The following is a 12,655-nucleotide window of genomic DNA, read 5'->3' on the forward strand; positions in this document are numbered from 1 at the left end:
AAGCCTTTCTTTTCGAAAACTGTACTCAACGTATAGATAACTATTTTTTATTTATTTTTTTATTTTAAATTTTTTTTTTAAATGTTTTATTTTATTTCTAGGAGAGAGAGAGAGAGAGAGACAGCGTGAGCAGGGGAGGGTCAGAGAGAGAGGGAGTCACAGACCGAAACAGGCTCCAGGCTCTGAGCTGGCAGTCAGCACAGAGCCCGATGCGGGGCTCGAACCCACGAACCGCGAGATCATGACCCAAGCGAAAGTCGGACGCCCAACCGACCAAGCCACCCAGGCGCCCCTATTTTTTTATTTTAGAGAGCGAGTGTGCAGAGAAGGGCAGAGGGGGAGAGAGAGGGAATCTTAAGCACCTCCACGCTCAGCGCAGAGCTCAATTCCTGCTCGATCACAACAGCCGTGGGCTCATGACCTGAGTAGAGGTCAAGAATGGGTCGCTCAATCCACTAAGCCACCCAGGGGCCCCTCCAGATACCAATTTTAAAGAGACTAATATTTTAGGGAGCCCTCGAAGGGGAAAAAGACACAGAAGGCTGCAAAACTGCCCAGGCAACCATGAATGCCTAGGGTCCTGGGAAGAAGCCGGGGTCTGGGGTCAGCGAGCTCCTCCCTCACTCATACTGGGAAGCTACGGTCTCAGTTCGCAGGCGACGAAACACCTGGAGATGCTGTGAAGGCCGACGTGGGGCGCCTGACCATTCAGTTAAAGCTGTCCCATTGGACATAAAGGACTTGGCACACACTCAGTCCGGCTTCGAGCAGAAGTCTGATCAAGACTGCAGGACAAAGATGTCACATCCAGGCTTTTAAAGGAGAAATGGTTCCGTGAAAACCCACAGGGTTTCCACTGGTTCCAGCTCTAAAACTTTGGCTTAGGGGTGAGGCCGAGGTTTTGTGAGCGGAAGCCGAAGGGGAGATAGGGAGGGGAGTAACGGAAATGACGCTTAGAAGCGCCAATGGGGTGGGGCAGCGGCTGGTATTCCCGCCCCTTTTGGAAGGCGCAAGCAGTTTCCGGTAGCGGCGTCCGGGAGGGGAGGGGCAGAGGGGGTGCTGAGTTTGTGTCGTGTGACCCCTGGCCTCCAGAGACCTTGCACTCCGGTAGCCACACCAATATGATGGGCTGTGGGGAGCCAGAGCTGGAGTTGGTCGAAGGGGAGGATGCCGTGGCGGCCCCAGGGCCACCCCCGGAACCCCGTGCCCCGGAACCCAGAGCCCCAGTGCCCGAGCCCGGCCTGGACTTGAGCCTGAGCCTGAGTCCGCGGTCCGAGACCCCCGAACGGCCGACCTGCAGCCCGGGGAGGCGGAAGGGGCGGGCGGACCGGCGGGGCGNTACGCTTTCGCTTGGGACCTCTCTCCCCTGTTGGGTCCGAGCCGCCGGCGGCCGCTGCCGCACCCAGCGAGAAGCTCCCGGCGCCGCAGGACCTGGGGGCGCCCGCGCAGCAGAGCAGCCTGGCTTTGAGTCTCGAGTTGCAGGCTGCGCGGGCTGCAGCCGAGGGCCAGTTCGATGCCGCGAAGGCCGTGGAGGAACAGCTAAGAAAGTCGTTCCAGACCCGCTGCGGCCTGGAGGAGAGCGTGGCCGAGGGTGAGAGAGAGAGACGGACGGCGGGGCGCGGGAGTGGGGATGAGAGGCACCACTCACCTCCGCTCCTCCCGCGGTCTCAGGGCTGAACGTGCCGCGCTCCAAGCGGCTCTTCCGAGACCTGGTGAGCCTGCAGGTGCCGGAGGAACAGGTTCTGAACGCTGCGCTTAAGGAGAAATTGGCGCTCCTACCTCCGCAGGCCCGAGCCCCGCCCGCAAAGGTGAGGGACCTGGACTTGAGATTCCTCCTTGTGCCCTCCTCCCCTTCCTGAGTGTAACTTCGCTTTGGGCTCCAATTCCCAACAGGAGCCCCCTGGGCCAGGGCCAGACATGACCATGCTTTGTGACCCAGAAACATTATTTTATGAGACTCCACACCTGGCGGTGGACGGTCTGCCTCCTCTCCGTCTCCAACTCCGGCCACGCCCTCCAGAGGATACCTTCCTCATGCACCGGACACTGAGGCGATGGGAAGCGTAGACGCAAAGGCTCCCCGGATTGCTAGTTCATATTTTTTGTGTTAAAGCCTTTTTTCAGAATAAAGTGGTTTTGCTAACAAATGGGACTCTTCTTGGGAGCCTTAAAATGAGGTCAAGCCTCAGGTTGGAAGCTGTTTGGAAGTCAAGTTTGTGGTTTTTTAGGAACTTGGTACCGTGATAGCAAGTTAAAACTGTCCCACCTCTTCCTCCCACTGGTCACAGACACCGCATCTGTTCCTTTGCACGACTTACTTCAGATCACTTTAACATGTGGGTCTCAAGTCTGTTACCTTCAGGGAGGCCTTCTTTCCCAATTACCCGGCTCAAGGAGCCTGCAAGGCAACTAGCCATTCGCACCCAGTTATTTAAATTCCTTGTTTCTACCTCTAAGAGCCTTCTCAGCTTGTTTCACCAGATCCAAAAGTGCTCAATAGTTGAATAAATAGTCAAACTTCCAGAAACACCTGACAAAGATGCTAAAGAGCTTCATGTTAGTTAAACTGCCTATCCATCTAGTTGCACATTACAAAACAGGTGCGTGGTGGATGTTCCTGGAGCAGGTGGGCAGTCTGGTCCATAGTGCCTTTTTCTAGTTCTACACTTCAGCTCTGCTGTTCATTCTTCCAAAGTTGTAAAGTTAGCTTTCTGTCCAAAGCTCCCACAAAAAAATTCTGGTCAATGAGGTTTTTGAGGGGAGATGGGCTCTTTTTTTTCCAAGTTTCACATAAGAATTCACATTATATCCTTTCTTCCTGACTAGAGTCGTGTTTGTGTGTAGATGTGACTAGCATTCAACACTCATTGAAAAAAAATCTGTCCTCTTTCTTGAGACTCGTTTGGACAGAGGAAGTAAAGGTTCTACTGGGAGGCACCATCCCTTCCCCACCAGTTAGAAAGTGCCAGAAACCAGTGTGGGGGCCACTGCCCTGAACATCAATTTATTGTGCTGTTCTTACATTCCAGACCCAACCCCTTTTCCCAATGGGGGACAGCAGAGGGAAGGATTTTCACAGTACCTGCATGCCTCCCTGCCAAACTTCCCCCTTAACCCTCAGTCCGTCTGTCTGTGGTCCACTGAAACGCAGCTAGGGACAAGGGCTGAGGAGAAATGGGAATCTCCTTCGGAGAGAAGAAGGAAGAGGCTAGAGAACTTGATACCCGCCACCTCCCATACCCGAGGAGAAGAGGTCAGCAAACAGTCCATGCCATCCAGCCCAGTGAGCTGGGGGGAGGGGGGGGTTGGAGAGGAAGCTGTTGGTAACTCCAGCACAGATGGGCTTGCTGCAGAGGTGGACGGAGGAGGCTGGGACAGCAACATAAGAGAAGCTTTCTTTGCAGATCTGAGAAAGGAAACTATTTTTGAAGCCAAAAAGGAAGGACCTTGGGGTACTTTCCTTTTCCCCCAAGTCCTTAAGAGCAGTGGGCAGCTTCTTCACACTTTCTGTTCAAGGGGCCACTTAGTGGCTGGGGGAACGGGCCTTGTGGAACAGGTACACAGAACGCTGGAAGCCTGAGGAGAGAGTATGCAATCAGTAGGGGTTGGCAGGACTTCAAGACTCCACAAGGTCTGCAGCCTGTCAGGGCCAGCCTCAACACCCCCCCCCCCCCCCAAGTCAGCCAAGCTTACCTCTGGAGGTGTTGTGGGGTGTAGCCACAAGCTCATAGCTGGAGAAGCCCACCTCTGGGGAGGTCAGGTAGGAAGTGAACTGCTCTGGCCTCAGCTGGATTCGATAGTAGTTCTTATAGATTGTTTCCTAGGGAGAAGGGCAAGGGATCACTTCAGCTTGCTGGCTTCTCCCCTGGCATGGAATGATGCCCACCCAAGGGGCCTATTCACCTTGTTCAGAAAGTACTTCTCTTTCTGCTTCCTTGAGGCCTTTCTTGCCTCAACTAAAGGAAGGCTATCCCAATTTCCACCAATATCCCAACTCACCGAGAGAGTCTTTCTCTTGCCATAGGATGACCAAGGTTGGGGCTCTAGGACCAGGATGCCCCCAGGACGTAGATGCCGGTAGATCCGGCGAAACATGCGCTTTAGCCCCTCATCTCCCCAATTCAGATGCACCCACTTGGTGAGACTGAGGCAGAGCACCACATCATACTCGGGTGTTTGGGCCTCCACCAGTTCATCTCGATCCAGGACATAGTTACCCTGAGGGCAAGAATTGATAGCAAGGTCAACAGAGGCAATAAAAAGAACCACTGCTCCCACACAACCCACCCTGTAGCCCCTAAGACAAAGTCCTACAGCCTCACCTTAGCCCTTGGCCACAATCTTCTCTGACACTTGTCAGACTAACTCCCAAATGGTGCCCTCTTTGAGTCTCATTTTCTTTTTGTAAAGTTTATTTTCAGAGAGAGAAAGAGAGAGAGGGAGGGAGAGAGTGAATGAGCACGGGAGGGGCAGAGAAAGAGGGAGAGAGAATCACAAGCCGGCTCTGCACTGTCAGTGCAGAGCCCAACAAGGGGCTTGAACTCACAAACTGTGAGATCATGACCTGAACCGAATTCCAGAGTCAGACTTTAACCGACTGAGTCACCTAGGCACCCCTCCTCCCCTTTTAACTTTAAGTAGGCTTCATATCCAACATGGGGCTTGAACCCACGACCTAGAGACCAAGAGTCCCATGTTCTATCAACTGAGCCAGCCAGGGGCCCTAGGTCTCACTGTCTTGCTTTCTACCCTCCTGCCCTTTCTACTGGTGGTAAGCTAAACATAAAAAGGGAGCCTGGATATTTTAAACTGAGCAAATTACCCACGAGGTCTCCAAAACTGGTGTGAAACTTAAGAGAAAAAAACACAGGTTCTCTGAAGACTCCATCCAATACTTATTCCTACCCCACAAACATTAAACTGAGTTACTCAACGTCAATGCAAAAAGATCTAATTCAGGTTTCAAAGGAAACCTGTGGTTCCTTCCCTGTAGTTGAGGCTGGCAGAGTTCTAGGCCTGTTTCCTTTCTCTGAGAGAAGAGCCCCATCCCTTTGGAAACCTTTTCTAGATGATAAGCTCATCAACACCCTCTGCAAAGTCCATTCTTGCAGGCTTAACCCAACACATCACCAACTGTTCCTGCAGATGGCCTGACTGGAGTGTTTTATGGAGAGTTATGTGCAGTCAGGAGCTAGACACTCTTGAGACTCAATACCCTCCCCTCCTGCAGAAGACTCTGACTCTTGCCCATCTCACCATCTAGGGTCAACATGAGATGATCTAAGGCCAAGACACTTAGAGTCCTGCCCACCAATACTCTTCAACCAAATCTGGATCTAAGTCCCTCTCAAAATATTAGTCAGCCACTACCCTCCTCCTCTTCCCACCCCAAGACATTCCATGTCTGACACCTATCCTTTCATGCACCTTCATCCAGTGGGTTGGAGAGCAAACTTTCAGTCTGGACCAAATCTTATACTCGAGAGCATCAGCAACATCCCCCAAGGGAAGGTGGACTGGTCTGGATTACAGTCTAGGCCGGGAACAGGGCAAAAGGAGTTGGACCCCATCTTGGAGCCAGTAGTCATGACAAAGGAGCCCAGGTAGAGCTCCCAGTTTTCCAGGTTATAGGAGGAGAGAGACACTCAGCAGAGGCAGTCACAGATTCAGACCCTTCTCTTGATCTGGTTCTCTCAGCAAGGAGTGCATGCAGAAATCTCTCTGGGTCATAACTTTCCTGTCTTGTTCCCATTTAATCTCATCTTCACACCTGGCTCCTATCCCAAGAGCCTTCATACCCCCTTACCGTGACGAAGACAACATTGTTGGGGAAGACTGATGTGTCTGCTCCATCCAAGGGCACTTGGGGTGCGGCAATGGGACCCCGGCTGGCTGTCAGTGAGGCTGGGAAGCAGCTTCTCTTTCGAACAGTTGTGGTCCCTTCCTCACTCTCTGCCTCTGGATCCCCATCAGAAGTCTGGGGTGGCAGACGCAGCTCCTCTGACAGGTAGTGTCGGATGTTTTGGCGGGCAGAGTGGATGAGCCGGGAATCGATATCCAGGCCCACCATGAGGGATGGGCCCCACTTACAGGCAATGCTCAGGGTCAGGTGGCCCACATTGCAGCCCAGATCTAGGACGTCCCGACCCCGAAACCACTCAGGCTTCAACACTCGCAGGCGCCCATCCTCACAGGAAGGATTGCGGTAACCATAGTACTTGCAATAATTCCCATACTGGAACTTGCATTGTTGCTTTTTGAAGATTGCTGCAGGTAGTGGGTAGAGGTGGTGGTGGCGGCCTCCCCCACTCCCTCGGCCCTTTTCTTTAGGAACCTGGCCTCCACCCCTAGCCCCTGCCTCTGACTTGCTGGAAGTCCTGCGACGTTTGCGATGTCGTGAGGAGGAGGAAGACGGGGGTGCAGAGGTAACTGAGGCAGCTGGAGGGGCTGACAGGGAGCCTGAGGGACCCTGTAGGGCAGATGGAAGGGGAGACACGACCTCATCCCTGCAGTTGATGGCTGTGTTGAGTTCATAGGGCTGGGGGGCATCCCGGTTCTGGCCCCTATGCCGCTGCTGCTGTGTGGTGCCCTCCCCCTGGAGTGAGGGAGTGAGGGGGGCTGCAGGGAGCACAGAGTGGCTATCATTCCCTCCAGTTGCCTGCTGCTGCTGGTGGTGCTGTCCCCGGTGTCTATGCCGCTTCCGACCAGTCTTGAGTGGCGATGCAAGTACTACCTGGGCCTCATCAGTGCAAGTATTAAGACTGAGCGGGTCAGTAATATCTTTGGGGATGAGGATCTCCACTGGATCTCGCCCCTTGGCCGGAAGTGGAGATGACTTAGGGGTCTCTGCATTGAGTGCGCGGCTCACTTCCTCATCCAGGAGACTATTCAGGTTCAGTGGATCAAAGATATTGCCCCCCAGGAGAAAGTTGGAGGGTAACACAGAATCACAGTCTGAATTAACCCGCCTGCGCCTCTTGAAGGCCGGATGTTTGAAGCCTCCACCACCCCCTCCTACATTACAACTGTTTCTCCTCTTACCCCCACCTCCCCCAGGGGGCCGGTGGGGCTGATAGCCATTACGGGGCCGAGGAGGGGCAGGGGGGCCCAGTTCTGTCCCGCCCCCTCCCCGTCGCTCCTCCCCCACGTCAGGGGGAGCGGCTCGCCCGTGGGGATCGGACAAGCGGGCCTCCCCGTGCGACTGCGCCTGGGGGCTGTCCTCTCGATGCTGCTGCGACTGGCCTCCCCGAGTGGATGTAGCCCCAGGGCTCTCCTTGCCAGCCCCAGAAGCCGGGGCCCCTGCCGAATGCGCGCGCGGGCCCGGCCCACGCTGCGTCCCGCCGCAGAGCTCCCCGGAGGCAGCCTCTCGGTGCGGTTGCACCGTGGGGCCGCCCCCTCCGCTCGACTCATCTTTGAGCGGCGGCGGCGGGGCCGGCACCAGAAACGGCTCCTTCTCCGCCGCCATCTCGATCATTTCCTCCCCTTATTCCGTCCCAGGCGAGGGCAACGAGGAGGGGACTAGGGGGCTTAACCCCCCCTCCCTAGAGCACGCTCCCTTCCCCCTTCCCCGAGTGCGCGCGCAGCTCCGCTCTTCTCGCCTAGTCTCGCGCCCAAGCACCTCCCCCGAAGCGCGCCCCACTCGCCCGCGAGACCAAAACAAGATGCCCGCGAGAACCGAATAACTCGAGGAATCAACCGCGCGTGCGCCGACCCCTTTCTCCTCTACCACTACCATACGCCGCGAGCGCGCACTGCTAGAGCGCGTTCCTCTCGCCCCTGAACCACGCATGCGCACTCCGCCACCACCCTGGTTGCGCGCGCATCAGAGTACGAACCAACTTAACGGCTCAGGGAGTTTAAATATAGCCCACCTCAGCCCTCCCCAAAGCCCACCACCCCAAACTGACACCCTACTTCCCTTCGCAGCTATGTCCGTCCCTACTGATATCCTTTGTCTCTGCCGCGCGATCCCACCCACCGTAGGCGGGGGACGGGGAGCTGGTGTGAAAAGGTCTCCTTGACACCCGACCCTTGCTCCTGAGGAATGAGTCTCGGCGGTCTCCGCCCGGCTCTAAACCCAGCAACCTCCCCACCCCGCCTCCTTCCTCCCCCTGGCGGGCAGCGCCTGCGCACACCCTTTTGGGCTTGCGCGGGTAGAAACAGCACGTGCTGGAGATGACACCCCGCCCTCCACCCTAGGGGCGGGGACTGTTACGTCGCTTCCTAATATTTGGTTCACGCAAGTGCGTCAGCACGATTCGAAAGGGGCGTGGCCAAAGAGCGGGGCGGACCTCACCTCATGAATTATTCATATTTGCCCCCCCCACCTACTTAGAAAATCTTCCCAGGGAACGGAGGGGTGAACCTAAAAGAGAAAAGGAAAGGAGCGTACAGGCGGTTTTCCTACAAACTGTTCTCAGCGAAATACAATAAGTCATTGTAACTCACCCCCCTGAGAAATATTCTCTGCTGAACTGAAAAAAAAAAAGGCACTAAAACAGCCGATGTTGTCCAACTTCCTCTTCCCCCGAAATGGCCGAGTCGTTCTTTCGCTCCTCCGCCTTACCCCAATCGCGATCACCTGAGGATACCACGCCCTCCTCTCCGCCTCCACACTCACAGCCCTGGCACCAACACCTCCTCCCACCACCCGACGCCTGTGTGCGATTCCCCAGCCTGCGGACTGCGATCCGACGCCCACCACGGCCACCAATAGCAGTACACCCACTACTACCACCGCCACCTCGCACGCAGGCCTTCCCAAGCACACGGTCACTTCGCGCAGCCTTATATAAAAACGAGTGTGGGCGGGGAAGAGGGTTGGTCTGCTTTGGGCCCCCTGCCTCGGCCAATGGGGAAGAAGCTATTCGGCGCCCTTTCCACCGGTTGCGCGTTCTCCCTGTCGCCAGGGCTTAGGGAGCGGGTCCTTGTGGCGGAGAACGCGGGAGAGGCGAGAGTGTGGTGACGGATACTCTCAACTAAAATAGGGCGTGGAAGAAACTAAAGGAAGACTAGGAATCAAGAAACGAAAACAGGAAGGAAAAGGCAGTATGGGGAACTCGGAAAAATTAGTAAACGGAAGATGTGCTTCACGAACGATCAGGCGCTGCTCCTGCCGCCTAAGAAAGTGAGGCCACGGAGCATTATGGGATTTGTAGTTTTACGCGGCATTCGGTTGGAAGATGGCGGAAATGACAGCTGCGCAAACGCTGAAGCAGCTTCAGCTGCGCATGCGCCTCAGTCCCGGGATCACGCCCCTGGGGTGGGAACGGAGCTTGTGCGTGGCCTCGCGCCTTTCCTAGGTGGCGGGAAAGCTGGGTCGAGGTTGGTGGGGTTTGCAGAATTGCTGCAGTGGCTCAGTCTACTCCTCGCCTTTAGGTTCTCCTCGTTCCAGAAGGTAGCTGGTTCTGCTCTGGTTCTAGATGAAAGTGCTGGGCTCTGCCAGTCCTGTCTCCTGAGGAAAAGTTTTCTGTTCAGGGCGACAGCCAACTCTTACTCCTCCTTAGAATCTCTAACCCCCGCAAACCTACCCTCAACAAACAAAAGTAACCCAATATCTTGGAGGGCAAGGACGGACTTAGGGGGAATGAAGATCCTAGTGCCTTCTCCAGGGGTGGGGGTGCCGGCGCGGGCGTGAGCGGGCAGCTGAGGAAATTATCTCCTCTTGGGGATTCGTGAGGTGGAGGAGGGGCTGTTTTAGCCACTGAGGGGAGTCATGGACTTTTGGCTCTGTGGTACCTCTGATATTAATTGCTACCCTTAAGAGAATTGATGAGAGAAAAGAGGGAAAACGGGGATCGCTAAAAGGTCTAACTGCTGGTTTGAAACGTGGAGTTAGACGTTTTACTGTTTCAGACCTTGGCACCCATGTGAGGGGAGATGGAGCGGGGATCTAGGGGTTCGGGGGAATGTGAAAACAACACAAAGGCGAATATGAGGTGGGCAGGGGACACCTGTGGAAGTGTTGCCGGCGGCAAGAGTATCAGCACTCAGCAAAGACAACCTGTACTTTGGTGTTAAGTGGCCATATCTTTGTGCTTCCTTGCCCTCTGAACCAATAAGCTTTAGTTCACCGTTAATTTATTTTTTTAAAATTTATTTTTGAGAGAGCATGCGTGTGCGCACGAGTGGGGGAGGGGCAGAGAGGGAGAGAGAGAATCCCAAGCAGGCTTGAGGTGTGTGTGTGTGTGGCCGGTGGGGGGGTGTTTGAATCTCACGAGCTGTTGAGACCATGACATGAGCCAAAATCAAGAGAGGGGAGCTTAAGTGACTGAACGACCCAGGCACCCCCCCCTCCCATAAATTTATTGATAAGATTTTTGTACAGGGTTAATTTAGGTAGTTACCACGGTATCTTGTTATGTTAGGTTGGGGTAGTGAAAGTAGCTGGAATCCTGTTTTTACTCTCTTTCTTGTGAAATCGTGCTTGCTGAGGAAGAAAAATAAGGAAATGGGGGGAGGAAAAAAACCCCTATGGTTTTTAATGATGGCATGAGTCCCCTGGCTAGCTCAGTCGGTAAAGCATGAGACCCTTAATAGTGGCATGAAAAGAAGCAGGAGTCCACATGGCATTAGACATTAATGTCAAAAGGAAATCAGATTCCAGTGTAAAGGAGATTTGAAAAAAAGATTTTTAAAAAATGTTTATTTTTGAGAGAGAGCATGAGCTGGGGAAGGGCAGAGACAGAGACACAGAATCTGAAGCAAGCTCCAGGCTACAAGCTGTCTGCACAAAGCCTGAGGCAGGTCTCAAACCCATGAACTTCAAGATCATGAACTGGAGTCAGAAGTCTAAGGGACTGAGGCACTCAGGTGCCCCAGCGTAAAGGAGATTTTAAATATAGTTTTCCAGGTTCATGGAGCCCGTGTGGACTGCGTGTCTGAGGACAATTCTAAAGGGTTTGCTTTTATTAGACAAGGATTCCAAAAATAATATAAAGAGGGATAACTGGGTGGTTAAGAGACAGAACTTTGTGAACACATTCTAAATAGGGGGAGGAGGATTAATGGTTTTGGAAAAATACTGACAAGACTGAATTGTTATTTAGCTAGATTTCTCAAGCTTATTGGTCTCAGAGCCCTCTTATATTCTTTTTCAAAGGACTCCAAAGATTGTTTTAGAGCTGCATATCTTTCATATCTGTTGATATTAACATATTATAACTTAAACTGAGAAAAATTTAAGTTATTTATTGATTTTAAAATCATAAGTTATAATTAATAATTATATGTTGACGTAAATAACATTTTTATGAAAAACATTTTCCTAAATGAAAGAAAATTTAGTGTGAAGAATGGTGGTGTTTTACAGTTTTGCAAATCTCTTTCATGTCTGGCTTAACAAGACAGCTGAATTTTCATGTTTCTGAATTCAGTCTGTTATGATATCTTGTTTTTGGTTGAAATGTATGAGAAAATCCAGCCTAATACAGATAAGCAGTTGGAACATGGAGGGGACCCCCAGGGATCTTTGGATCACACTTTGAAAACTGCTGAGGGAGAGGATTTCATCTTAAAATCACTGTGATGGCTTTCAGTGTTCTAATTGAAAGAAAATCTCTTTTTTGGAACATGTCATTCACCTTCCCTTGGTTGCCTTCATTCATTATTTCTAAGTTATTTTTTTCCTTTTTATTCATTCTTTTTTTACGTTGAGTGGTAGGGTCTGATTTATGGAACTTTTTAAAATTTTCATCCTTAAAGCTTTATTGGATTTCTCCCCTCTCTGTTTCATTTGAAGTAAAAACAAAAACAACAAAACCCCTCAAATGTTATTTCTGGCTCTAGAGTGGCCGGTTATTTAGTGGCTAGTCAGATGAAAATTGGTGGTAGTTTGTGTGCTTATTAACTGTCTGGTTTTAAAAACGTTTCTCTTTTTGCAACATGTTTTAATATTCCTTATGTGGAAGAAGAAAATTCATCTGAAACAGAGGAGCAGAGATTTGAGTTGTCATAAAATGAGTGACTCCTGGCTTTCCCTACTCCATTAATCAGGTTAGAGATTTTCTTTAAAAGTAATGTTCGTCATCGCCCTCTACTCTAAGGGGAACTATTATGTATCACTGCTTATAACTTTACTATGTTTTATGAATAATGATCCACAATTTTATCCAGTTGGTTACTGGAGCGCCAGTAACACTCTTTGGCCTAGAGAGGTCAGTATAGGTTTAGATGATTATTTGAACCTAAATAATGGAAAATTATGCATTTTTAGGTGGATCAGAACTCTTTATATAAGGAATTTGGAATTAAAAAAAATCACTTTTAAAGTGGTAATATAAGCATGTTTCAAAATGCTAGAGATATAGAAGGGGGTGTATTAAAAAGCTCTCTTCCACCTCAGCCACCCACTTCTATTCCTTAGAGGTTAGTTTCTTGTGTATCCTTCCAGAGATAGTTTATGGATAAGTTTAAGCATATTAGGTAGATGTACATTTAAAAAAATCAAATTTTGTCCTCTAAAATACACTAATTTTCATTTTGCTTTTCCCCTTTTAGAATAGCTCATCTTGTAATTTATATTACCTTCCTAGAGACTTATGATCTTTTTGGAATTCTGGAGTCTGGAAAAAGATGTATTTGTCATTTGTGATCAAATCAATATTCATTTTTCAGCCTAACTATTCAATTTCTAGCTTCTATTTGCAATTATCAG

General features: G+C 51.4%; 3 protein-coding genes across 7 annotated transcripts in view; 2 read left to right on the forward strand and 1 right to left on the reverse strand.

Moving 5' to 3' along the window:
* Positions 1-1,035: 1,035 nt before the first annotated feature.
* On the forward strand, positions 1,036-2,147 carry PPP1R35 (protein phosphatase 1 regulatory subunit 35). The gene is given in 4 exon segments (XM_077758573.1): positions 1,036-1,336; positions 1,338-1,591; positions 1,672-1,808; positions 1,894-2,147. Coding segments are annotated over 4 exon segments (780 nt in total). The 5' UTR covers positions 1,036-1,121; the 3' UTR covers positions 2,068-2,147.
* An 831-nt stretch (positions 2,148-2,978) lies between these two features.
* MEPCE (methylphosphate capping enzyme) lies at positions 2,979-8,749 on the reverse strand. The gene is made up of 4 exons (XM_077758629.1): positions 5,807-8,749; positions 4,000-4,218; positions 3,694-3,820; positions 2,979-3,576 (listed from the first exon to the last, which is right to left on the reverse strand). Exons 1-4 carry the CDS (start codon positions 7,472-7,474, stop codon positions 3,524-3,526), a joined length of 2,067 nt encoding a protein of 688 aa, XP_077614755.1. The 5' UTR covers positions 7,475-8,749; the 3' UTR covers positions 2,979-3,523.
* A 115-nt stretch (positions 8,750-8,864) lies between these two features.
* ZCWPW1 (zinc finger CW-type and PWWP domain containing 1) overlaps positions 8,865-12,655 on the forward strand; it is a 34,049-nt gene continuing 30,258 nt past the window's right edge. For 2 of the 5 annotated variants that reach the window (XM_077758630.1, XM_077758635.1), the window contains exon 1: positions 11,887-11,994. The gene's annotated coding sequence lies outside the window, so the exon portion shown is untranslated. Of the gene's footprint in view, positions 9,128-9,257; positions 9,398-11,886; positions 11,995-12,655 lie in introns of those variants that run through there. The other 3 variants (XM_077758632.1, XM_077758631.1, XM_077758633.1) reach the window with 3 other exon arrangements.

The sequence above is a fragment of the Crocuta crocuta genome, unplaced genomic scaffold, assembly GCF_008692635.1.
Source record: "Crocuta crocuta isolate KB4526 unplaced genomic scaffold, BGI_CrCroc_1.0 scaffold273, whole genome shotgun sequence".
In the NCBI taxonomy this organism is placed as follows: Eukaryota; Metazoa; Chordata; class Mammalia; order Carnivora; family Hyaenidae; genus Crocuta; species Crocuta crocuta.

What these genes read in the sequence shown, in the direction of transcription:
- MEPCE (XM_077758629.1), bottom strand. Translation starts at nt 7,474, where the DNA reads ATGATCGAGATGGCGGCGGAGAAGGAGCCGTTTCTGGTGCCGGCCCCG. An exon ending in ACAATGTTGTCTTCGTCACG is followed by an intron (nt 4,219 to 5,806) that starts GTAAGGGGGTAT and finishes TCTTGCCCTCAG; the next exon opens with GGTAACTATGTCCTGGATCG. An exon ending in GCAAGAGAAAGACTCTCTCG is followed by an intron (nt 3,821 to 3,999) that starts GTGAGTTGGGAT and finishes CCTTCTCCCTAG; the next exon opens with GAAACAATCTATAAGAACTA.